Here is a 19901-nt window from a genome sequence, read left to right on the forward strand (position 1 = left end):
AAGGGCTTCCCCTTCCCACCCTGCACCATCAGCCCCGACTTTACCTGTCCCCTTCCTCCCCACACATGCTCATTGCCTTGCTCACTGAATCCTCTTCTTTTCCCTTTGAATGTAAATGCACCAGCTTGGAATGCAAAATCAAGAAGGCCAAACGTGCCTGCCTGCTTCCCGGCCGCTCCTCAGCCACCTGGTCCAAGGCTTGCCGTATGGAGAGAGCGCAGGATGCTCTCCCTCTTGCCACGGCCTCTGGCGTGGCCTTTGGCACGGTGTCCCCCAGCCTCCTTGCAGCCAGGCCCGTGGATGTGGATGGCAGAAATGGCCAATAATGGGGGGGTAGGAGAGGGCTGGAGCATGGGATGCTTGGGGTGTCCGGGGGCAGGACAAGACTCAGCGGGCTCAGGGAACTTGATATAAGGACAGACTTGTCCCATGGGGGTGGTCAGCCCCTGGCCCAGGACTCACAAATGTTTGGGCTCTCTGTGAAGATATTTGAACTGCACCTGAACAAAGTCCCCAGCACCCTGGTCTAACTGGCCCTGCTCAGAGCAGTGTGTTGGACTGGGCATTCCCGGAGGTCCCTTTTCTCGGCCCCAGGCTCTGGCTCTTTCCCTCCACAGGTCAAGGAGCTCCTTCATGTCCCAGCTGCATTCAACCCACTTATTTCCCCGTCCTCTGCATCCACGCCCTGGAGGTTAGAGGCAAAGCCAGAGCCTTTCTCTTCTACTCACCTCTTCCCCAAAAAATCACTTTTAATGCCTTGGGAATGTTCGCTGTCTGTTTCTGCTGTCCTGATTCCACGCTGGCCACCTGGGTAGGGACATTCTCCATGTCCTGGGCTTTTGTGAGCCTGACAATTGCTCACCAAGAGCCCCTTGGTGTGCAGTGCAGCCGCCACAGCAGGATGGCAGCCAGGTTCTCCCTGATTGCAAACAAAATGTATCCAGCCTTAATAGACAAAGCAACACATTCCTCCTTAATCCCCTGCCTGTCTTTCCAGAACAAGCTGCATCCTTCCATATTAATATTCCAGTCATGTGGCTGAGCCCACCAAGCCTTTGTTATGCCAATTAAATCATAATCTTGATCACGCATTAAGACTTCCAGCTCCTTTTGTTTGTCCCTCCCGAGCGCCCCGATGGGGCAGGTGTGCGGTGGGCTGACCCCCTGCCCTCCTCTGTGCCCAAGGGCTGCTCTGGACATGCCACCTCCTGGGTCACCTGCGGTTCCTTTGAGCTGTGGACACGGGGCTGCCAACCCATCCGTGTGCCAGAGCTGGTGCCGCTCCAGTCCTGGGGGAGACGGGCAGCACTGGGGCTGGCGGGGCCGGCAGCCCTTCTCCTTCCATTGCTGGTGCCAGGAGCTGGCGTGAAGGTGGCCAGGGGGGAAAGCAGAAGGAGGGTAAGCCTCGGCACCCAAGCTGGGCTGTGAACGTCATCTGGCTCCATCAAGCAGCCCCAGTGCTGCTGGAGGCGGCTGGGCAGGGGCGATGCTGCCTGGGGACGGCCGGTCCCCACGCAGGTGTCACGGCAAGGGGACAGCATGAGGGACGGGACCCCCCCCGGGCCCCTTTGTGCTGGCTGCAGAATCAGTAATGGTGCAAGAGGGGCTCTGTGTGTGTGTGTGTGTGCATGTGTGTATACGTCTGTGTGACAGGAGCGTCCATCTCCGTCTGCAGCAGATTCCCAGCACAGCATCGGAGCGGGGAAAACCCAGGTTTGGGTTATTCCAGCTGCAAGGCAATACTTGGGCATTTTAAGTATCTGGTGTAAATTCAAGCTCTGGACATGATTCCCCAGGGCATGAGTCCTCTCCCAGAGCTTCATGCTTCATCGTCAACACCGAATTGGAAAAACGAGCCCCCGCCAGCCCTGCCTGGAGCAGCCCCAAGTGGTGGGATGCTCCCTGCCTGCGCCACACCAGCGTGTCCTGTGGATTTAAGGCAGAGCCCCACTCACAGCAGCCAAACCTTCATTACCCAGAGACAAGCAACCTCGCAGCAGAGCCCAGGGAAATCAATAGTGTGAAGGAAAATTAGCTCATTAAACAGCCATCAACGCAAATGCGAAGAGCACTCACATCCTCCCGCTGCACCTGGACGATTGTTTGCTGGGTCCAGGCAGGGGGGACGCAGGCGCTGCCCCTGTGCCCAGCACCCGCGCGGGCACTGCCCGTCCCCAGGCTGGCAGTGGGTGAGCAGAGCAGCTTTTGGGAGCCGCCCAGCTGGAGCAGCCCAGGCCGGGGGCCGGGGTCGGCTGTGTGCACAGCGGGCCAGGCAGCAGGAGCAGGATGTGCCCCCTTGGCACGGGCAGCACCTTCCCACCGCAGGGACACCCCCCCCACCGCTGCCAACACCTCCCTTTTGTCGCAGCACCTCGCAGAGGATCAAAAAGGACACGCTGGCCCTCCAGGAGAGAAGCCCAGTCCCCCAAGCACCACCTTGGGCCAGGCTGTGACCACAACTTTCCAGGGAGGTTTTTTTTGCCCTGTAGTCCTGGGGGGCACGAGCTGGGTGTGAGCCAGTGGGGTGGCCTGGCCACAGGGGACCAACAGCGTCCAGGGCTGCAGGAGCGGGGCCAGAGCCGGGCTCTTTGCTCTGTGGTGGGGGGACAAGGGTCAATGGGACAAGAGGGGCTCAGGCTGGGGCTGGAGACCTCCAGAGGTCCCGTGAGTCACCCCATGATCCTCTGAGTGTCTCTGCTGAAGGCGAACAGGGAAGGAAATAGCAAGGGAATTTCTTAAGGTCTCATATTTTAGGGCAGCAATGCTGTGCTGGGGCTGAATGCTGTGTGATGGGGAAGTTTTCTCTCTGAAAGCAAAACTAATTGTCATTTTCCTTGATGCAATAAAATAATTTACTCCTTTTGGAGGAGACGTCATAGCAATTCTTAGGGAATTAAAGCAATTTGATTCCTTATCGTTTTGTTACAAACCCTGGCGAACCAGCATAATAATTTAGCGGAAATTAATGGCACTGAACATTTCCAGTTCTCCACGTGGGCAGAGGGTTGAGCTGTAAATCCCCCACTGCGTGCCCCTCGCCTGCCTGAATGCTGCCTTTCAAGCAGCTGCCTGTCCCCACGGCCGGGCGAGGGGCTGGTTTGATGCCTGCGGTCACTGATGCCTGGCCTGGAGCGGGATCTCGTGGGTCTCACCACAGTCGGTGCCCTGGAACCGCACCCCAGGACCTCTCGGGCACCCCACAGCTCCCTGGCACTGTGCAGCCCCCCACAGCTGCGTGGCGTGGTCCTGGGGCACCCGCTGTGTGGTACTGAGGGGGAAACTGAGTCAGGAGGCTGCCGGGCCGTCACCTCCAGCCCGACAGACCTGTCGAGGGGCTGAGGCTGCTGGCAGCATCTCCCTCCTGCTGCTAGACAGGGCTCTGCAGTGGGAGGCTTGGAAAAATGAGCCCCCTCCCCTCCCATCCCCATCGTGATGCTCTGCTCTGGGAGCACAGAGGCATGGCCACGCTGAGGGCACGGCTGTGCCCAGGGCTCGTTATGTACCAGCCGCTGAAGAGAGCAAAACCCAGAGCAAGGAGGGTGTCACTTAACACCAGTTAATTACTGAGCCCAGTGCTGGCATTTTGTGCCTGTTGGGGGGACTTCTCAGGGGGGGACAGCGCTGCAGTGCCATCACTGGCAGCACCATCCTGGAGGAGGGAGGGCAGGAGGACAGGGTTTATTTGGGCCCAAAGCAGATAAGTTGCAGGGGAAAAGGAAAACAGGGACAGGACGAGGCAAAAGCAAACAAGAAAAACTTCAGACACATATTTCTGGGGTAAAAGTGTGGATTTCTGGTAGGACCAGTCAGGCAGGTGGGAAAGGATAGGGGCACGAGGAGCAGCCACCTCCAGCAAGTTTCTGGCAAGGGCAAACTCCAGGGGAGTGGGAGGGGGGATCTGGGGGTGCGAGTGTGCTTTGGGGAGCCTCTGATGCCCTTTCAGGCTGAGGGACCCTGAAGGATGACACAAACCCCAGCCCAAGGTTGCAGCACACCAGAAGAACACCATGTGACACCATTCAGGGAGGTGGCCGTGCTCCCCTGCATCTCTGGTGTCCCCAGCTGTCACCCCGCCCCATCACTCACCAAAGGTGACCCCGTGTTCCCTGTCCCCCCAGTCCTGGGTGATCCTGGCTCCTGCAGCTGTGGAGGAGGGGGCTGGTGTGTGGCACCCAGTGAGCCAAAATGAGCTCCTCAGCTGGTGCCCCCCCTCCAGTCACTGATGGCTTTAGCCAGTGTCTGCCCACGGGCTGGGGCTCGTGCATCTCAGCAGCTGCAGACACTGCTGCCCCTGCACAGCCCTGCGGCACCATCCCCCCGTGCACCATCCTCGTGTAGTCACGATCGATGGCAGCTCCGAGATGGCAGTTTTATTGCCATCTGAGCTGCCCTGAGGAGCCCCGTGCAGGAGGAGGCGCATGGCTGGACTGGCAGCACCTCTGCTCTCCCACGCCAGGGCTCAAGGGGCCAGGCTGTCGGCATGATGGTCTCCTCACCCCCCCTGTTCTCTGTCTGTGTTCCTAGAGGGGAAATATTCCTAGAGAAGTACCTGAGTCAGGAGCAGGGGTGTCTCCATCGGTCAGCGAGTCGATCTTTGCTAAGCCTGGAGTGTCTTTCTGCACCTCTCGTTGCACCCTGCTCCCCAGGGTGCTCCTGCAGGCTGCCCAAGGTTCAGCCCGGACCAACTTCTCAGAGATGTCCTCTTCTCTGACACCAGCGTGGTGCCCTCATTCCTACTGCCACGAAACGCCACTCGGGTCGATGCTGCCTCCCCACGTTCGTAAAACCACGGTTTGGGGTTCATAGCTGGAAACACAGCCAAACATCCTAAAAATGCTTCAGTGAAAGCAAATTTGGTCCAGGGGTGCCCAACAGCAGCAGTGTGTCCCCCGGAGTAGGGCCTCATCCTGCGGCAGGGCTGTGCTGGGGCATCCCCACTCCCATGGCCTCACAGGGCGGGGGTGGCTGCACGGCCATCGTGGAGTCACTTGCTCTTGTAATTAGAGGCAGTAATTAGGGTGCTCCTCTTCACCCTGTGCTGTGAGAGACTGGAACTGGGGCTGCTGCTCGAAGGCAGTGCAGGCAGCGCAGGCAGCTCATGGCCTCTTGTGTTGCCTCCCCCTTTCACTCCCCCATCCCCAGCCACTCTGGATGGCTCTGTGGTGCTGTGGCTCCTGGTGCTGAGCTGCCTGGGCTGCCTGCCCCCCTGCCCGCCCTGCTGCCGGACTGTGCCTGACCCCCAGCGTTTCCAGGGGAGGTTTTGCTCCAGCTGAAAGGTCACGGGTAAAGTCAAATAAAAACCCAGCTAGTTCTTCCCCTGCCTGTCTGCCAGCAGGCCTGGGGCTCCCTTTCCTCCCCACCGCGGGCAGGCTGATGCTGCCCATGGCCTTGGCCTTGGCTTCCTGCCGCAGAGCTGGGCTGGGGACGTGCAGCTTCATCAGATCTCACCCACAGAGGCAGTCGGGGCATCCCCACACGCCAAGGGGGGTGTCAGCACAGAGCAGCTCCCCGGAGACCCAGCACCACCCAGCACCCACCAGTTACCGTCCGCAGGGTCCTGGGGCAGCCCAGTGCCGGCCACCCCCCGCGTCCCCCCTGGCCCCCGCAGACGTCCCCACTGAGGAGAGCCCCGAGCGCGGCAGCACTCGGCTCCGGCCTCTGCTCTCACGGCAATCAATGGCCATAAATACTGCTTAGACCTGAACGGCTAAGCGACTGCTTAGGAAGTGAATTACTGATTAATTACACAAAATTGTGAAGAAATTTATTTTCGGAGTGCTAGTGGGTCTGGTGTGACGTGAATTCCTAACAATGTGCTTCTCCCTGGGAAAGGGAGCTTCTGCCGTGCCGGGGTTTGTGCCGGCACTGGGACACAGTTCAGCACAGTTTTGCTGCAACAGTTTTCTGCAGAATAAAGACGGGGCTGTGGGTTGTGAATGGCCACTCCAGGGTGTCCCCATGTCCCTGGTGTCCCCAGCCTCGCCAGGAACATGCAGGGGACAGATGTGCATGATGGCTCTGGAACAAATAACTAATCCCATCCTCGGGGCAAACCAGTCTGTAATTATTGTTGGTGTTTCAGAAACAGAAACACCAGCTATTGCCATGGTGGATGTGCAATTTAAGGTGGAAAAGCTCTAGTATTCCCAAGGGAAAAAGGCTGCTGGTGGGCAACGTGCACTCGCAGCCCAGAAAGCCAACGGTACCCTGGGCTGCATCAAGAGAAGCGTGGTCAGCAGGTCGAGGGGGGGGATTCTCCCCCTCTGCTCCGCTCTCGTCAGACCCCCCTGCAGTGCTGGGTCCAGCTCTGGGGGCACCAACATCACAAGGACACGGACCTGCTCGAGCAGGGCCAGAGGAGGCCACGAAGATGCTCGGGGGGCTGGAGCACCCCCCTGTGAGGACAGGCTGAGAGAGTTGGGGGGTTCAGCTGGAGAAGAGAAGGCTCTGGGGAGACCTTACTTCAACTTTTCAATATTTAAAGGGGGCTTATAAGAAAGATGGGGACAGACTTTTAAAGAGGGCCTGTAGTGATAGGACAAAGGATAATAGTTTTAAACCAAAAGAGGGTAGATTTAGACTAGATATAAGGAAGAAATTTTTTACGATGAGGGTGGTGAAACATTGGAGCAGGTTGCCCAGAGAGCTGGTAGATGTCCCATCCCTGGAAACATTCGGGGTCAGGCTGGACGGGGCTCTGAGCAACCTGATGATTGAAGTTGAAGGTGTCCCTGCTCATTGCAGGGGGGTTGGACTAGATGACCTGTAAAGGTGCCTTCCACCCCAAACCGTTCTGTCATTCGTTGATTCTACAAGCACCATTAGTAGGTCGGGATGGAGCAGGGGCTGTGCAGCGAAGGCTGTGTCCTCCCTGTCCTTCGTGGAGAGTGAAGCCAAGGGACAAAATCCAGCCCATCCTGCCCAGGACCTGCAGCCCTGCGCTCCTGATGGCTACTTTCAAACCATGGTTGGAAAACTCTGCTCCATGTCTCTGATTTCCCCCTCCCAGTAAGGTGCTGAGCTTTCCTCTGCAGTTTTTTGGTTAAATCTCCCTTGTCACTATTCCAGCTCATTCCTTTTGTGCTTCATCCCAGGGAGATGTCCCATGGCAGTGGGGCTGGGCAGGGTCCATCTCCACGTGAGTAACCCAGAGGTTGGGGTGAACCTGCAAAGCTGGCAGGACATGTGCAGGGTGCACCTCTGGGTTGACCCCACTCGGACATGCTCAGCCCCAGCATGGAAACTCTGGGTCTGGGGCAGGCCAGGAGCTGAAGAAGTACCAGTCACCTGTCCCAGCCACTGTCCTTCTCCCTGCCTGGCTGCTACCTCCAGAAAATAAGGAGCTTTCCTTGGTGTGGAGCTATCTGGGGTTCATTAACCACAACCATGGTGAACAGGGACCTAGGCACATCCTTTTGGCTGTCCCAGGCAATGCCACCAGACGCAGGCAGCAGGAGCAGGGCTCTGCCCGCTGCGAGAGGCAGGTGATAGAGCTCACATGGAGCTCTGCCCAAAAAGATGCTCCTGAAGCACATGGGAGCTTCAAAAAGACAGTTTTCAAGCTGTGCATAGAAATGAAGGTAGCTGTGGGCGATGGCAGAGGCTGGGGGCTGTGGCAGCGGCAGTGGGGGCTGCGGTGCTCTTGCACCCACGGGGCTTGTGGCACTTGCTGGTCACACTGCAGGGCTTTTCCCAGGGGGGCGGCTGGTGGCTGGCACAGCCAACATCTGCTCCTGCTCGCTTGGGTGCAACTGTGCCCAGAAATGCCCAGGCAGTGGGTTCGGCAGCTTCCAGGGGCACTGCTGTGCCCGCCAGCCCCTCCCACTGTCACGCCGACCATGGCACTGGTGTCATGTCGCGATGGTGAGGGTCTCTGAGGGCCCCAGGGGCTCAGGTGATGAGGCTCTTTGGGCTGGACGGGGCCTCAGGAGATGCTTAGTCCCAGCTCCTGCCCAAAGCTAGTCCACCCGTGGGGTCAGAGCAGGCTGCACATCTCCCGGGATGAAGCCTGTGCCACTGAGGGAGTATCCCCAAAGAGGGCAAATATTCAGACTAGAGGTTTTGGAGTAGCTCTATCTGGGAGCACTGGGTGCTCACCAGGCTTGGCAGAGGCCACATGGGCAGCAGGCCCTGCCTGCCTGCCTGCTCTTCGGGCAGAAAACTGTGGTTGCTGTGCACCAAGCAGGTGGCCATGCGGGGCTGGGCTGCTGCCCCTCCCCAGCACACACCACCACCCCGTCCTGCCAGGCAAGCCCAGAGCTGTGCCCGCACCCCCCAGAAGCTCCAATCTAAACCATTTTGGGGCCCTGCCCAGTGGCCAGCAGCGCCCCAGCCCTGCTCCTTCGTCCAGCCACCTCCAGGGCCCCAGATCCCTTCCCGCAGCTGGCACCGCCACCAGCTCCTCCTCCAGAACAGTCTCGCTGCCATTAAACCAGCTTTATTGCCAGGGTTTATTTTCTCTGTGCGTAGCGCCGCTGCCAGCCGTGGTTCAGTGCTGGTGTACGACCCACGAGTGAGGGGTCGCGTTAGAGCTGCGGACAGTGTGGGCTGTGCCTGCTGTGGCCAAGTGACACTCGTGGCACTCTGCGGTGCTGCCTTCACCACATCTCCAGCACAGACCCCATTTGGACCAGTAAGCCAGAGGGAGCACCCCTGTGACCAGTCCTCAAGTCCTGTTCATCCCTCTGGATTGTTAAAGGACTGTGAAAAGCCACCTACCCAGAGACCTGTTTCCCCCACCCTAAATTCCCCACTGCTATAAATTATAGCTATTATTTATGAGCAAAATGCTGGAGGGAACAAAGTGCATCCCCTGCTCCATCCTGCCTGTGCCAGGGAAGGGACCCAGGTGCCAAAGCTGAGGCCAGGAGCATCAACCCTGCAACAGCTGCCAGCCCTGAGCTCCAGGAGCCACCAGTGGACACACAAGCACGTCCCAGGGTCCCCAAACCCAGCAGCCTCTGTCCGCTGCCAACGCCAGGCTCGGCACGACCGGCAGCACCACTGCCCGACCTGCTCCAGGGCAAGGCTGGCAGCCAGGAGCAGGCAGCAGGCAGCAGGCAGCAGGGCAGGTGGGACCCTGCCAGCCCCAGGGTGAGCGGTGGCTCTGCTGAAAGCTGTTCTCAAAGGCAGATGACATTTTCCCAGCTGTCAGCTGGAGGACCCAGCCCCAGACATGTGGGGAGGGGTGGGACAGAGGAGATGGTGCAAAATAAAGCCGGGGGCAGAAGGCCCAGAAGGTGCCACACAGGGGTGCTGGGGGGCAGCAGGGATGTCTCGGCATCCCACGCCGGCTCCCGCCGACCAGCTGGCTCTTGGGGCAGGAAACCTCTGATGGGAGCAGGGGGACACAAGGCTCCGCACTGCGCTGACGCTGCTGCCCCGAAGTGCCGCTGGCCGCGTGGATGGCGTTCGACAGGAAGGGTTCCCACACAGCACCGTGCACCAGACCCGCCCTGCACCCACCCAACGGCTCCCAGACTCCTGCAAGGGGCCAGGAGTTGCTCTGGGATGGCTGGGCCAGAGCCTGGGGTCGTGGGGCACATCCTGAGCAAGGAGGGACCATGGGGAAGAGGAGTCTGGGGAGGGCAGCACCCATGTCCCACCCTGTCCCCCTGCCCCTGGGAGCCCCCAGCCTTCAGCAGGAGCCCTCAGTGGTCCCGGCTCTCGTGCCATCTCCGACACCCTCCCGCCTGATGGCCATCACGGCCGTTAAAATAAATTGACAAAATAAACCTAATTTGGACCGTAACTATGTTTTCTTAATCTGAAAGGAAGAGTCCTGCAGTCAATAAGCAGCAAGTCCCCAAGGGCTCTTGTTGCCGAGGAAGAATCGAGCCATTGCTATGCTAACAAGTATATTAGCTAATGAAAACAGTATTTAAAATAATCACAATATTTCTTTATTTGCATGTAAAGATGACATAATAAAAGATAATTAGCAGCATGTGAAGCAGTTCTACTACTCAATTTTCTCAGTTTAGCTAATTAATTATCTAAGTAAAATGCATCATTATGGCTAATTTTAGAAAATCTAGCAGCTGCAAGGTCATAGTGGGAACGATTTCAATTTGTAATTGGAAGAAACATGAAAGTGAGTCAGATAATCTTTTATTAGATAATAATAATAATGAATCACACGGGCATGTATATTAAGTACTTTAAGAGGCAGAAAATGCACTGAATCATTTAATAATGTCATCAAATACGCTTCCATCATGGGCTGTTTGGGGACCATGGGGACACTCAGCCCTTGTCCTGTCTGAAAGGACACGTGTCCCGGCGCCGGTGCCCGAGTGCCACGGAGGGGCTGCTCCGGGCCCCCCAGCCTCCACCCCCAGCCTGTGCCTGCTGTGCTCCGGGGTCTGGACAGCGGGACGGCCGGACAGGGCTGTCACAGTGGATCATCCTCCCGCCGGGCTGGCTGGGGGGGCCCCTGGACCCCTCTGCCTTGCTGACGGTGGAGCACCCCAAGGGCTCGCTGCAGCCCGCACACGAAGGCCTGGGGTGGTGGGGCTGTGGGGTGGCCCAGCGTGTGCTGGTGGATAACGGCTCCCAGCAGGGAGGCTGCTGGGGTGCTGGAGGCAGGTACGGTGGCACGGGTGGCCTGTGCTGGGGGAGTCAAAACCCAGCATGGGGCTGGGGCTGAGACAAGATGACCCCTGTGCCAGTGCCCATCAGACCCGTGTGCCAGCCCCGTACCCCCAGCCCCTCTGGGATATCCCTGGTGCTGGGGCTCTGCCCTGCAGGGGGGGAGCAGTTTTACCACCCAGAAGCACCATTTCCCCCGCGGCTGGTGAAGGTGGTGCTGCGATGCACTGTGGCTCCTCCTGTCCCACCGGCACTGGCTCTGGGGACAGTCCAGTGAGCCTTTCCCTCTGCTGCTGGGATGAATTGGCCCATGACCACCGTTCCCAGTAAAACCTTTGTAAGAAAACCTGGCGTGAGCCCCCGAGCCGTGGTGCATCATCTCTTCCCATCACACCCCCATCTGGGTTAAAGGCAGAGCTGGGCCCCCATGTGCACAGCAGGTGGTTTTGACACAGCACGTATAATAAAGCAGAAAATATTACTGCTCTTGCAGGAAGCAGAAAGCAGGTTTAAACCTTGTGCATGCCCCAGTGAGCCTCCACCCAGCTCCCTCGGCCACTGCCATGCTGTGGGTGCTGCCCGCAGCTTCTGGAGCAGCGTGGGGATTGAGGGTTTTCCCCCACAGCAGCACGCAGAGCCACGCGTCACCCCAGCTGCAAGCCAGGGCTGAAACCCCCTGGATGCTCCTGGTTGCCGTGGCAACATGCTGCCCTCCTCCATGATGCTGTGATGGGGCCTGTTGTCACGGTGATGACCCAACCCACGCCCTGCCAATGTGGCGGGTGGACACCCCAGTGTCACTGGCACAGCCCAGGGACATCCCAGCAGCATCTGCCCGGCCTGGGGACACCCCATCAGCACCCACAGCCCAGGGACAAACATGGCACCTGCACTGCCTGGGGGACACCCCATCCACACCCACCACCAAAGCGGGTGCACTGGAGGACGCCTGCAGCCATGGCTCAGCCAAGCTCCACCTTCAGCCTCTTGACAGACGCATGTTCACTGCCAGCAGCCAAATAATATTTTTTCGGCTTAAAGCAGTAACTAAATTACATTTCACCCTGGAAAATTATTTGTAATGCAACTTGGGTCCATTTGTGGTCAGAATTAGCCATGCTGCAGCAAGAAAAACAGGTGTATTGGGCGTCAGTGCGTGGCGTTTCCCCTGCTTCTGCTTGGCAAGTTTATAGGAATTGAGCTGATGAAGAGGATGGTGGAGTGCACTGGGGACGTCTCCTCTGCATCCCCCCTCCACTCGCCCAGGCTGGGCAGGACACGGGGTAGAGGATGGCTGCAGGGTACTGCTGGCTGCTGCACATGGAGGAGCTCCCCTCAATTAACAGCAAATTGGAAATCAATTCTCTTTTCTGGCCATGGCAGAGGGCGAGACTGTCCCTGGGCTGCTCTGCGCTGCAGCCGCTCCTGCCTCCATCCCTGGATCTGTTACTTCTGTTTTCACAGCAGTCACCTGCGTGGTGTCTCAAAAACGTTGCCCTGGTGCACTACAGCAGTTTCATGACTGGTTACTGCCTCAGCACCAAACACCTTTGGGATATGGGAAGAGCTTTAATTAAAAAAATGGCCACCCAAAGAGCTGCTTGGTGCTGCTCCCAGCCAGGCTCTCGTGTCCCGGGGAAGCCGGGCAGCGGTGGAGCCACTTGAGTTGCCTTTGAGCTCCTGGGCTTGCGTGAAGCTGAACTCTGGTCACCACCACACACTCACACAGCCCCCCTGCACGCAAAACACCTCCCATTGCCACCGGCTCTGCTGATGAAAAGGCACTTTGAACCCCAGGACCTTAAGTGAGCTATCCAGCCTCCCTAACCAGCGCAGGGCAGCTGATCCCAGCACCCTTCCAATGAAGGGCCCTGGGCTGGCAGGGTGCCCTCTGCCCCCAACCAGCCCCTATTCCTGCCGGGAACTCCCCCTAAGCACCCCGAGCCACCCTTTGGGGCTGCCGTGCAGGATGGGGCTGAGGCACTGGGGGTGCCATCCCACTCCTGCCAGCAGCGCTGGGGCCGGCACACGGGCAGAGCCACAGGCAGCTCCCGGCAGGAGGGTTTGGAGGCTGCTGTACCTCAGGGTCAGGCGCCAAAGCCACAGGCACCCCCACACTTGCTGACACAGCTCAGGGTGGGCAGAGGCATCTACCGCCCAGCCCGAGGCTATCAGCAGATTTATCAATAAAACTGGGGAAAAAAGCAGGGGGCTGGCAGTAGCTTTGGGGGACAAGCGCTAGTGCAGGATGAGTCTCTGGCACCCCAGGTGCAGCGCGTGGCAGGAGGGATTTGGGCTGTTGGGGACCTGCCACCAGACCACCAGCACTTCAGCGCAGCCAAGCGCAAGTTCATTTACTCGGGGACAAAGAGCTTGTCCACTTTGGGCTGAAAACCTGTGTTATGAGAACCACAGCAAAGGAAAGGAGTTTTGAGGAGCAGACGATGGCTGAAGAGCAGCTCCCTGCACAGCAGAAGCACGGCCTGCACTCCACAGAATGAAAGCTGGGGAAAAGCCACTGGGAGAGCAACGGGAAGAAGCCTGTAGTGAGAGAGAAGCCCGCAGGAGCAGGCGGGATGCACAGCAAGGACAGCCAGGATTTCCTAGCCCCCTGGGAAAGGGCTCGGCCACTCTGCCCAGTGCCTTTTGCTTCCTCTGTAGGGAAGGAGAAAGCACCAGGCCTCCAAAACTAACCCCAGAAATCCCTCTCTGCTAGTGGCCCCATGCTTTGGGACTGCAGAGAAAGATATTTAACTACTCATCGCTCACTTCTGATTCTTCAGAGGCCGGTGTGGGACCTGCCCTAACCTCCCTGGAAGCAACGTGGCAAGGAGTTGGGCAGGAGGCACCTGCTGGAGTCAGCAGAGGGGGAGGTGGCAGGAAAACCATCACTCACAGGCCCTGTTCGAGGTTTCTGCAACAAAGTTCAGAGTTTTTCTTCCAGTCCTCAGGTAAGTCAATGTGGACAGCTCACCAGAGGCTGGTGTCCCAAAGGCAGCAGCTCACGTGGAGAGCTGCTGTGAAGGTGAAGGGCCCCGCACAATGCAGGTAACTCCCAGGTTACCACCGCCTGCTGCCTCCGAAGCAAAGCACCGAGATACACAGAGGGTCCTGCCAGACCAGACCCCACAGCCCCAAGCCAGGGAACCCACAGCGAGAGCTTGTCACCTCCCTGGGGAGCTTGGCGAGCGTCAGTGGGTGGTTTGGCTCACTGGTCTGATGCTGGAGGGGCACTGACAGACCCCACCCCCCACCTGAAGCTTTCCGCGTTCCCCAGAGCTGGCGGGGTGCATCACCTGCGCCGGCCCCAGAACGCTCCCGCACCGCTGCCCAGCTCTTCTCATCCGAACAGCTGAGAAGTCAAATTCTTTATCATCAACCTGCACAGAAATCCGAGCAGTCTCTCGCACTGGCGGGACTCTGCGCTGCATTTCAAACGCAGGGCTCGATGGCAGCCGCTTCCCCGTCACGGGGTGTCACAGAGCCAGGGCGCAGCGGGGGACCCGCACCTCCGAGAGGAAACGGCGCGTTGAGCAGCAGCAGAACGTTTGCACTGCAGGAGCATCAGGTCTCCCTTTAAAAGCTGTTTCCATGTTTTCATTCCCCACACCGTTGAGATGCAACGTGATTTCCTTAAATACAAGTTGGTGCACTGTTACCATAGCTGCTGTGTAGCAGAAGGTGCACAATTTTACTACTGCTACTTCCCTGGGAAACATCTCTATTGGCTGATAATTTCAGCCAAAAGCATTGGAAAATATTAGAAATTAACAACCACAAAGTTACTAGATAAGAATCTTTAAAATTTATTGGACTAATTGTGTTACATTCAATATTTGATGTGTTTCTTCTGGACAAAGAATTGGCATAAATACAAACAAGCCTTTGTGTGCCTTCCCTAAACAAGTAAGAGGTAAAGTACTAGAGACAAGGGAACATAGTTCACATCTTCGTATTTACATTTTGCCTTTACTTTACAACTTAGCGCCAGGAATATTTACAGAAAAATACAATAAGAACAAAAAGATCATGTCTTGGCAACATACAGGAATTCATACAAATCGTATATGACTTGAAGCACGTGATATCTGGCATTCTGATTTCTAATTGCTCCTGCTAAAATCCATGTGGAAAAAGGTCTGTGTTTGCCTTCAAAGACATCACTCAATTACACAACCATTAAATCACACCGAATTTGTCTGTTAGATTGAAATTTAGTTCTCTCATCTCTCTGGGCACGCAGAACCTTGCAGGAAAGAAATGCAGTCCCCTCCGGAGAGCCCTGCACATGGAGCCAGCGGGCAGCGAGGGGCTGCTCTGCCCTGTGGCCTCACGCACACGTTGCTATCCACATAGACACCTTAAGTTCCACAGGCACCATCCTCCCCGTCTCCCGTTCGCTCTAAGGTTGTAATGCCTTTTTAAAGTACCTTTAAGAAAAATGCTTTTTGTTAAAAGAGCCTTAAGGTACTAAAATTTCTGTAATTTCAACACTGTGTTTAACAAGGTGACAATGGTCCCCCCTCTTTCTGCACCATTAAAAGGATGCCATCATTTAAAGCAGAATTATGAACCCAAACAGAAAGGTCTTATGGAGAAAGTCTCAGTTTAGTTATCCTGCAACACTCGCAGCTGAGCTTTTGCAGCACTGTGTTACCTGCCGAGTCCAGACTAACGTCAGGCTATGCACAAGCAAGCGGTTGGTACTCGTAACCCCCGATGAACAGGGACACAAACCCAGGCCACGCAAGCTGTCAAGCTGAAAACTCAATACAGCAGTTTGTGATAAAAAAAGGTCTGGATTCTTGACTAGCATTCTCACAATCACAACTGAAATAAATCTTGTTTGCTCTAACCCTTTTGGGGGAAAAAAGCTTAAGACTGTATCCTTCGGTACATCAGAGCCATCAGAGTTTGGCCACTGACTTCGACAGGACAAGAATTTAATTCCCAAATTGGTGTTTTACATTTTATTATGAAGTTTGAGACCTCTCTGTGCACAGGGGAAGAAGGGACACTCCTTGAAGACACCTTCCACTGGCACAGGTCTGCCAGGGGCACTTGCTGCTGCAACCGACATCCAAACCAAGTGGGATGGCAACACGTTTCTGTAATCGCAACATTTTTATGCTAAACTGCAACTTTCTTGAAGGTTCACCTTTCCAGATAGCAACACCCAACACTTACGGCCAGGTCACACCACTGGAGTGCAACGCGTTAACCAGCCGGTTTTACAAATCAGATGAAGCACGTTATAAACACCCACTGCCCCAGCAGTGTCTGCAGAAGTTACCTTCTTTCAAGACTTCTGAGAAGCTGCATTGCGTTCACAGCTGCTACTGCTCAACTGGGTGCCATACCCATGTTTTAGATGAACATGGAAACAGACCCAGGACTATTCTTCAGCCAAGCACAGGCCTTCTGAAAAAGTAAATTTTCAGGCAGTCCATTTGGCTATCTTGGAGTCTGCAGAAAAGATCCAGGGTTTCCCCAAACACATCTTTATGTTACTGGCTGTACCCGAACGCCTGAAGGCAGTATCTTGTGCAGCTCATGACTATCTAAACCAACGACTTCGCATATAACATACGCTTAGCTACGGTATGTGGGTTTTGTTGTTACGTTATTGAAGATGTGCAGACATTTGATTGCTCAGTACGTTTGTTACACATGCATTGATCATGCCTTTTAAATCAGTGGACTAAAGTGTGTTTGGCCATTAATTAGATCCAATAGGTACATACAGAATGTGGGTAAATTTAGGGTCCGTGCATTAAATTGATGCTGGCAAGAGTTTGGCAGAGGAATGAAGCTGTCCAGGTTTCCCAACATACCCAAACGCTGCCTTGCGGCTCCTCCTGCCCTCTGCAACCTGGGCACCACACAGCGTGGGCCAGCCATCATGCTTACTTCTGCTGGAGTTGTCTTTATGTGGTTTCATTTTTCCACTTGTGATTCATCTGGATGAAAATCCAGAGCTCCTGAGTTGAGAGGCCAGTGTGCTTGTCCCCTACAACTGGCACGTCACCCAGAACCCCTTTGGTTAACATCCTGAAAGTCCTTTCACGCATATTTTTAGGGGCCTGTATTTCCATTAACTCTTTGTGAAAAACCACAAGAAAAGACAGGAGCAGGGTATGCCCTTGGCAGGTAGGTTGTAACAAAACAATTAAGACTGTTTCAGGCCAGAACTGTTGCAAGAAGTAACTCAAATACCAAAATTAAATGACTAAGAGGTATTACTGCAAGGCATATTAAAAAGCTAATAAAACCACTTCTGGAATAACATGAGGAGCTCCCCAAATTCCTGCACACACTCATAACTCTTACATTACCTGCTCACTGGTAGGAAAAGGACACGTGCTGCTGCCAGTGATCACAAACTGCATCTACCCGGGAGCGCCAGCGATGATTCATTACTGCAACACGAGTTAAGATTGTGCTGGGAGCCTGAGAGCGCTCCCAAGGCTGCCAGCGCCCACTGCAGCTTTTATATTCCCAATATTAAATTTGTAGTTGTAAACATCTTTTCCCAGCACATCCTTCAAGTCCCGAACACATGAAATCCAGTCTGAAAATGAAAACTTCTGACCTAGGTGAAAGGGAACCACCACTGCTGAGCATGAGAAAGCACAGTGGATTCAAAACAGTTTTAACTCCAAAGGGGCTTTCATGAAATGGCAAGTTAATGGGAAGAAAGAAGAATTTTTGAATTTTCTTTTTGAGTCATTTTAGTCTGTTTAACAGGAGCTTCTGAAAAGTGTTGTAGAAGCTGTGAAAACTGCCTATGCTATAAATATCAGGCAGGAGACAGTCCCAGAATCTCAGATTTCAATCCAATGGAAGGAAAGCAAGTGATGTTTATGCTTTTTATGGAAATGGTGAGTAGGTGATACAGATACTTCAAAATAAATTAAGTAGCTGCATAAAAAAATTTTTTTTTTTAAAAAAATCAAGCTACTAAAATTAAACGTGACATTTTGCAACAGACCTGAAAGTCATAACCTTGTTTTTATATAACCAAGAGCTCTTATCTAGTAACAGATTATGTTGGAAAGTCAAGTAATTTCAGGTGTTGTTTGTTGTCAGCATGACAAATCTCGTACGTAGATGGACTCACTCCCAAACACAGAGGGAACTGTAAAATGCAGCATCTTGGCTATGAATTTCATGACCTGATGTTTCCAAGCAATCTTCCTCCTCTTGCTTTTGGTACACAAATTGGTTACAAGCAGTGAAGGATCTTCTGTTGAGCTCTGAAGGGGGCCTGAAAATGTCTTTAAGTTCTTGCAGGGATAGTTAATGCTCTGGAACAGACTCTCTCCTCAAAGGAGAGATCCTGCTCCCTTTCTCCTTTAACATGTGGGTGTAGCGAGATGTCTGAAGGCAGGTTTGTTTGTATTTTGGTTTCATCCTTATATGCAGAGATGGCTTCATTTTGATTGTTTTCCCTCTCACAGAATGAGACACTTACAGTTCCTAATTAGCCTGGAATAGATGATTGCGTGAAGAGATTATGTTGCTAGCATCCAGGAAGACTGGAATTAAGTCATCTTTTGAGGGTAGGTGAATTAAGTCAATATCCCAAACTGCCATGTTTTGGATTCATCTCTCATTCCTCCCACATGGTATCTGCTGACTTGTGCTAGAATATGATTTCCTGAATTCCAGAGTGCTGAGGAAAATTGTTGTTGTTATTTAACTGTTTTCATTACTGTAGCCACCAAGCTCTGATCTAATTGTCCTGGAAGGATAATGACCTAAGGGTTGCAGTTCTTGAGCCCAACCTCCTGGAAAAGTGAGGTATAAAATTCTGGCTCCAGCTGCCTGTTCCGGTATTTATTGACAATGTCTGCTATTTTCTGTTTTCGGCGGACATGTGGGGGGTTGTACGAATCGTTTTCCAGCCTCTTTCTCCGACAGATATTTATTACCGTCTGCCTCACTAAAAAACCTGAAAAAGAAACAGTATTTGAATCAAATTTAAACAAATTCAAGTCTGTGTCCCTTTGCTGGCTTCACAATTACAGACACTTCTGGGTTCTGTCCCATCTAGAAACCCATCTTAGTCAATGAGTAGTTGATAACAGATAGTAGTTGATGACAGATAACCATGGTCCCCAGGCTTGTAATGACATTTTACTGTGAAAATTGAATAAGAAAGGGATTAAGTCAGTGGTACCCTAAGCTGGCTGGAGGAGGATGAAGGTTTCTCTGCTTTGCCAGAGCCAAGCAACTGCCCATAACAGCACCCTCAGGACCAAGAGGGGAAAGAATCCAGGCAGCTAATACAAGAATTGCAGTGCTACAGCCCCTGGCCATGCTGCACCAGGACATGCAGAGCTTGGCGGGCCCTGAGGTTGGCCTGGGTAATGTCAGGGGAGCTTTCAGGATGAAAACAGTACCCATCAGTACTTTTTTCCAGCAGGAATTGCAGAGCTTTCCCCTTGGAACAGGGGATGACGAAAGACTTGATGGCTTGTGCTGGAAACAGGTTTCTCTTCCCCACGCTGCTCTGCCACTGTTACCTCTCTGTAACTCATACTGCTGTTTATGGGAGGGAGAAGAGGTCTGGGAACCAAGCAGTAATATTTGGTCAAAGCTGGCAGTGGACTTTATCCTGTTTTATTCTGAAATGAAGTTCGCATGCCTCTAATAACATGCCTGTTAACCCCTCTGCTGTTTCACAAGCACTCTCTTACAGGCAGAAACAGTGTCTTCCTTATTTAAAGGACTTGATTCCTAACTGCACAAAACCCACATCTGTTGAACTTAGAGACAAGACAAATTTCATTATATTAATAGTCATGATGCAGCTGAAAAGTCAACCCAACTCTAGGAAAACACACCTGATTCCTTTTCAGTACAAGCCATTGTCATCAGCTGAATTCACAAATGTTATTTAAAGGCCCAGTCTGGCTTCCATTTCCCAACCAGTGAATTAAGCAAGCAAAAACCAGAACCTGAAAGTCACCCCCAGCAGACACCTACAATATTAGTTTTATGGTTACGCACAAGTATCCTACTGTTCGTTTGTTCGTTTTTCTCTGTCTTGTGAATTGCTCTCCCTGGAGCGAGATTTCCAGTTACTGAAGCTATAGCTGCACAGATACCAAGGCCGACCCATTAATCCATTCAGGAACACAGGAAAAGGCAGATGGCACACACAGACCCCGTTAACACGTCTGCAGAGCAGGTTAGGTATTTTCATTGAACACATTAGAAAAATTCTTAATTGCTGTGGCTTTTAATCGCCATCCAGCTTCTAAAACAGAAGGAACAAACCCAGCATGCCAGCACAGTCCAGAAAG

General features: G+C 54.0%; 1 protein-coding gene across 5 annotated transcripts in view; it reads right to left on the reverse strand.

Moving 5' to 3' along the window:
* Window positions 1-14372: 14372 nt before the first annotated feature.
* The window catches only part of RALGAPB (Ral GTPase activating protein non-catalytic subunit beta), a 67066-nt gene continuing 61537 nt past the window's right edge, over window positions 14373-19901 (reverse strand). For all 5 annotated transcript variants that reach the window (XM_074843533.1, XM_074843531.1, XM_074843530.1 and 2 more), the window contains one exon: window positions 14373-18544. In XM_074843533.1, the coding sequence (XP_074699634.1) occupies window positions 18351-18544 (194 nt within the window). In that variant the 3' untranslated portion in view covers window positions 14373-18350. The remainder of the gene's footprint in view (window positions 18545-19901) is intronic.

This window comes from Strix aluco, chromosome 17 (genome assembly GCF_031877795.1).
Source record: "Strix aluco isolate bStrAlu1 chromosome 17, bStrAlu1.hap1, whole genome shotgun sequence".
NCBI classification, from domain to species: Eukaryota; Metazoa; Chordata; class Aves; order Strigiformes; family Strigidae; genus Strix; species Strix aluco.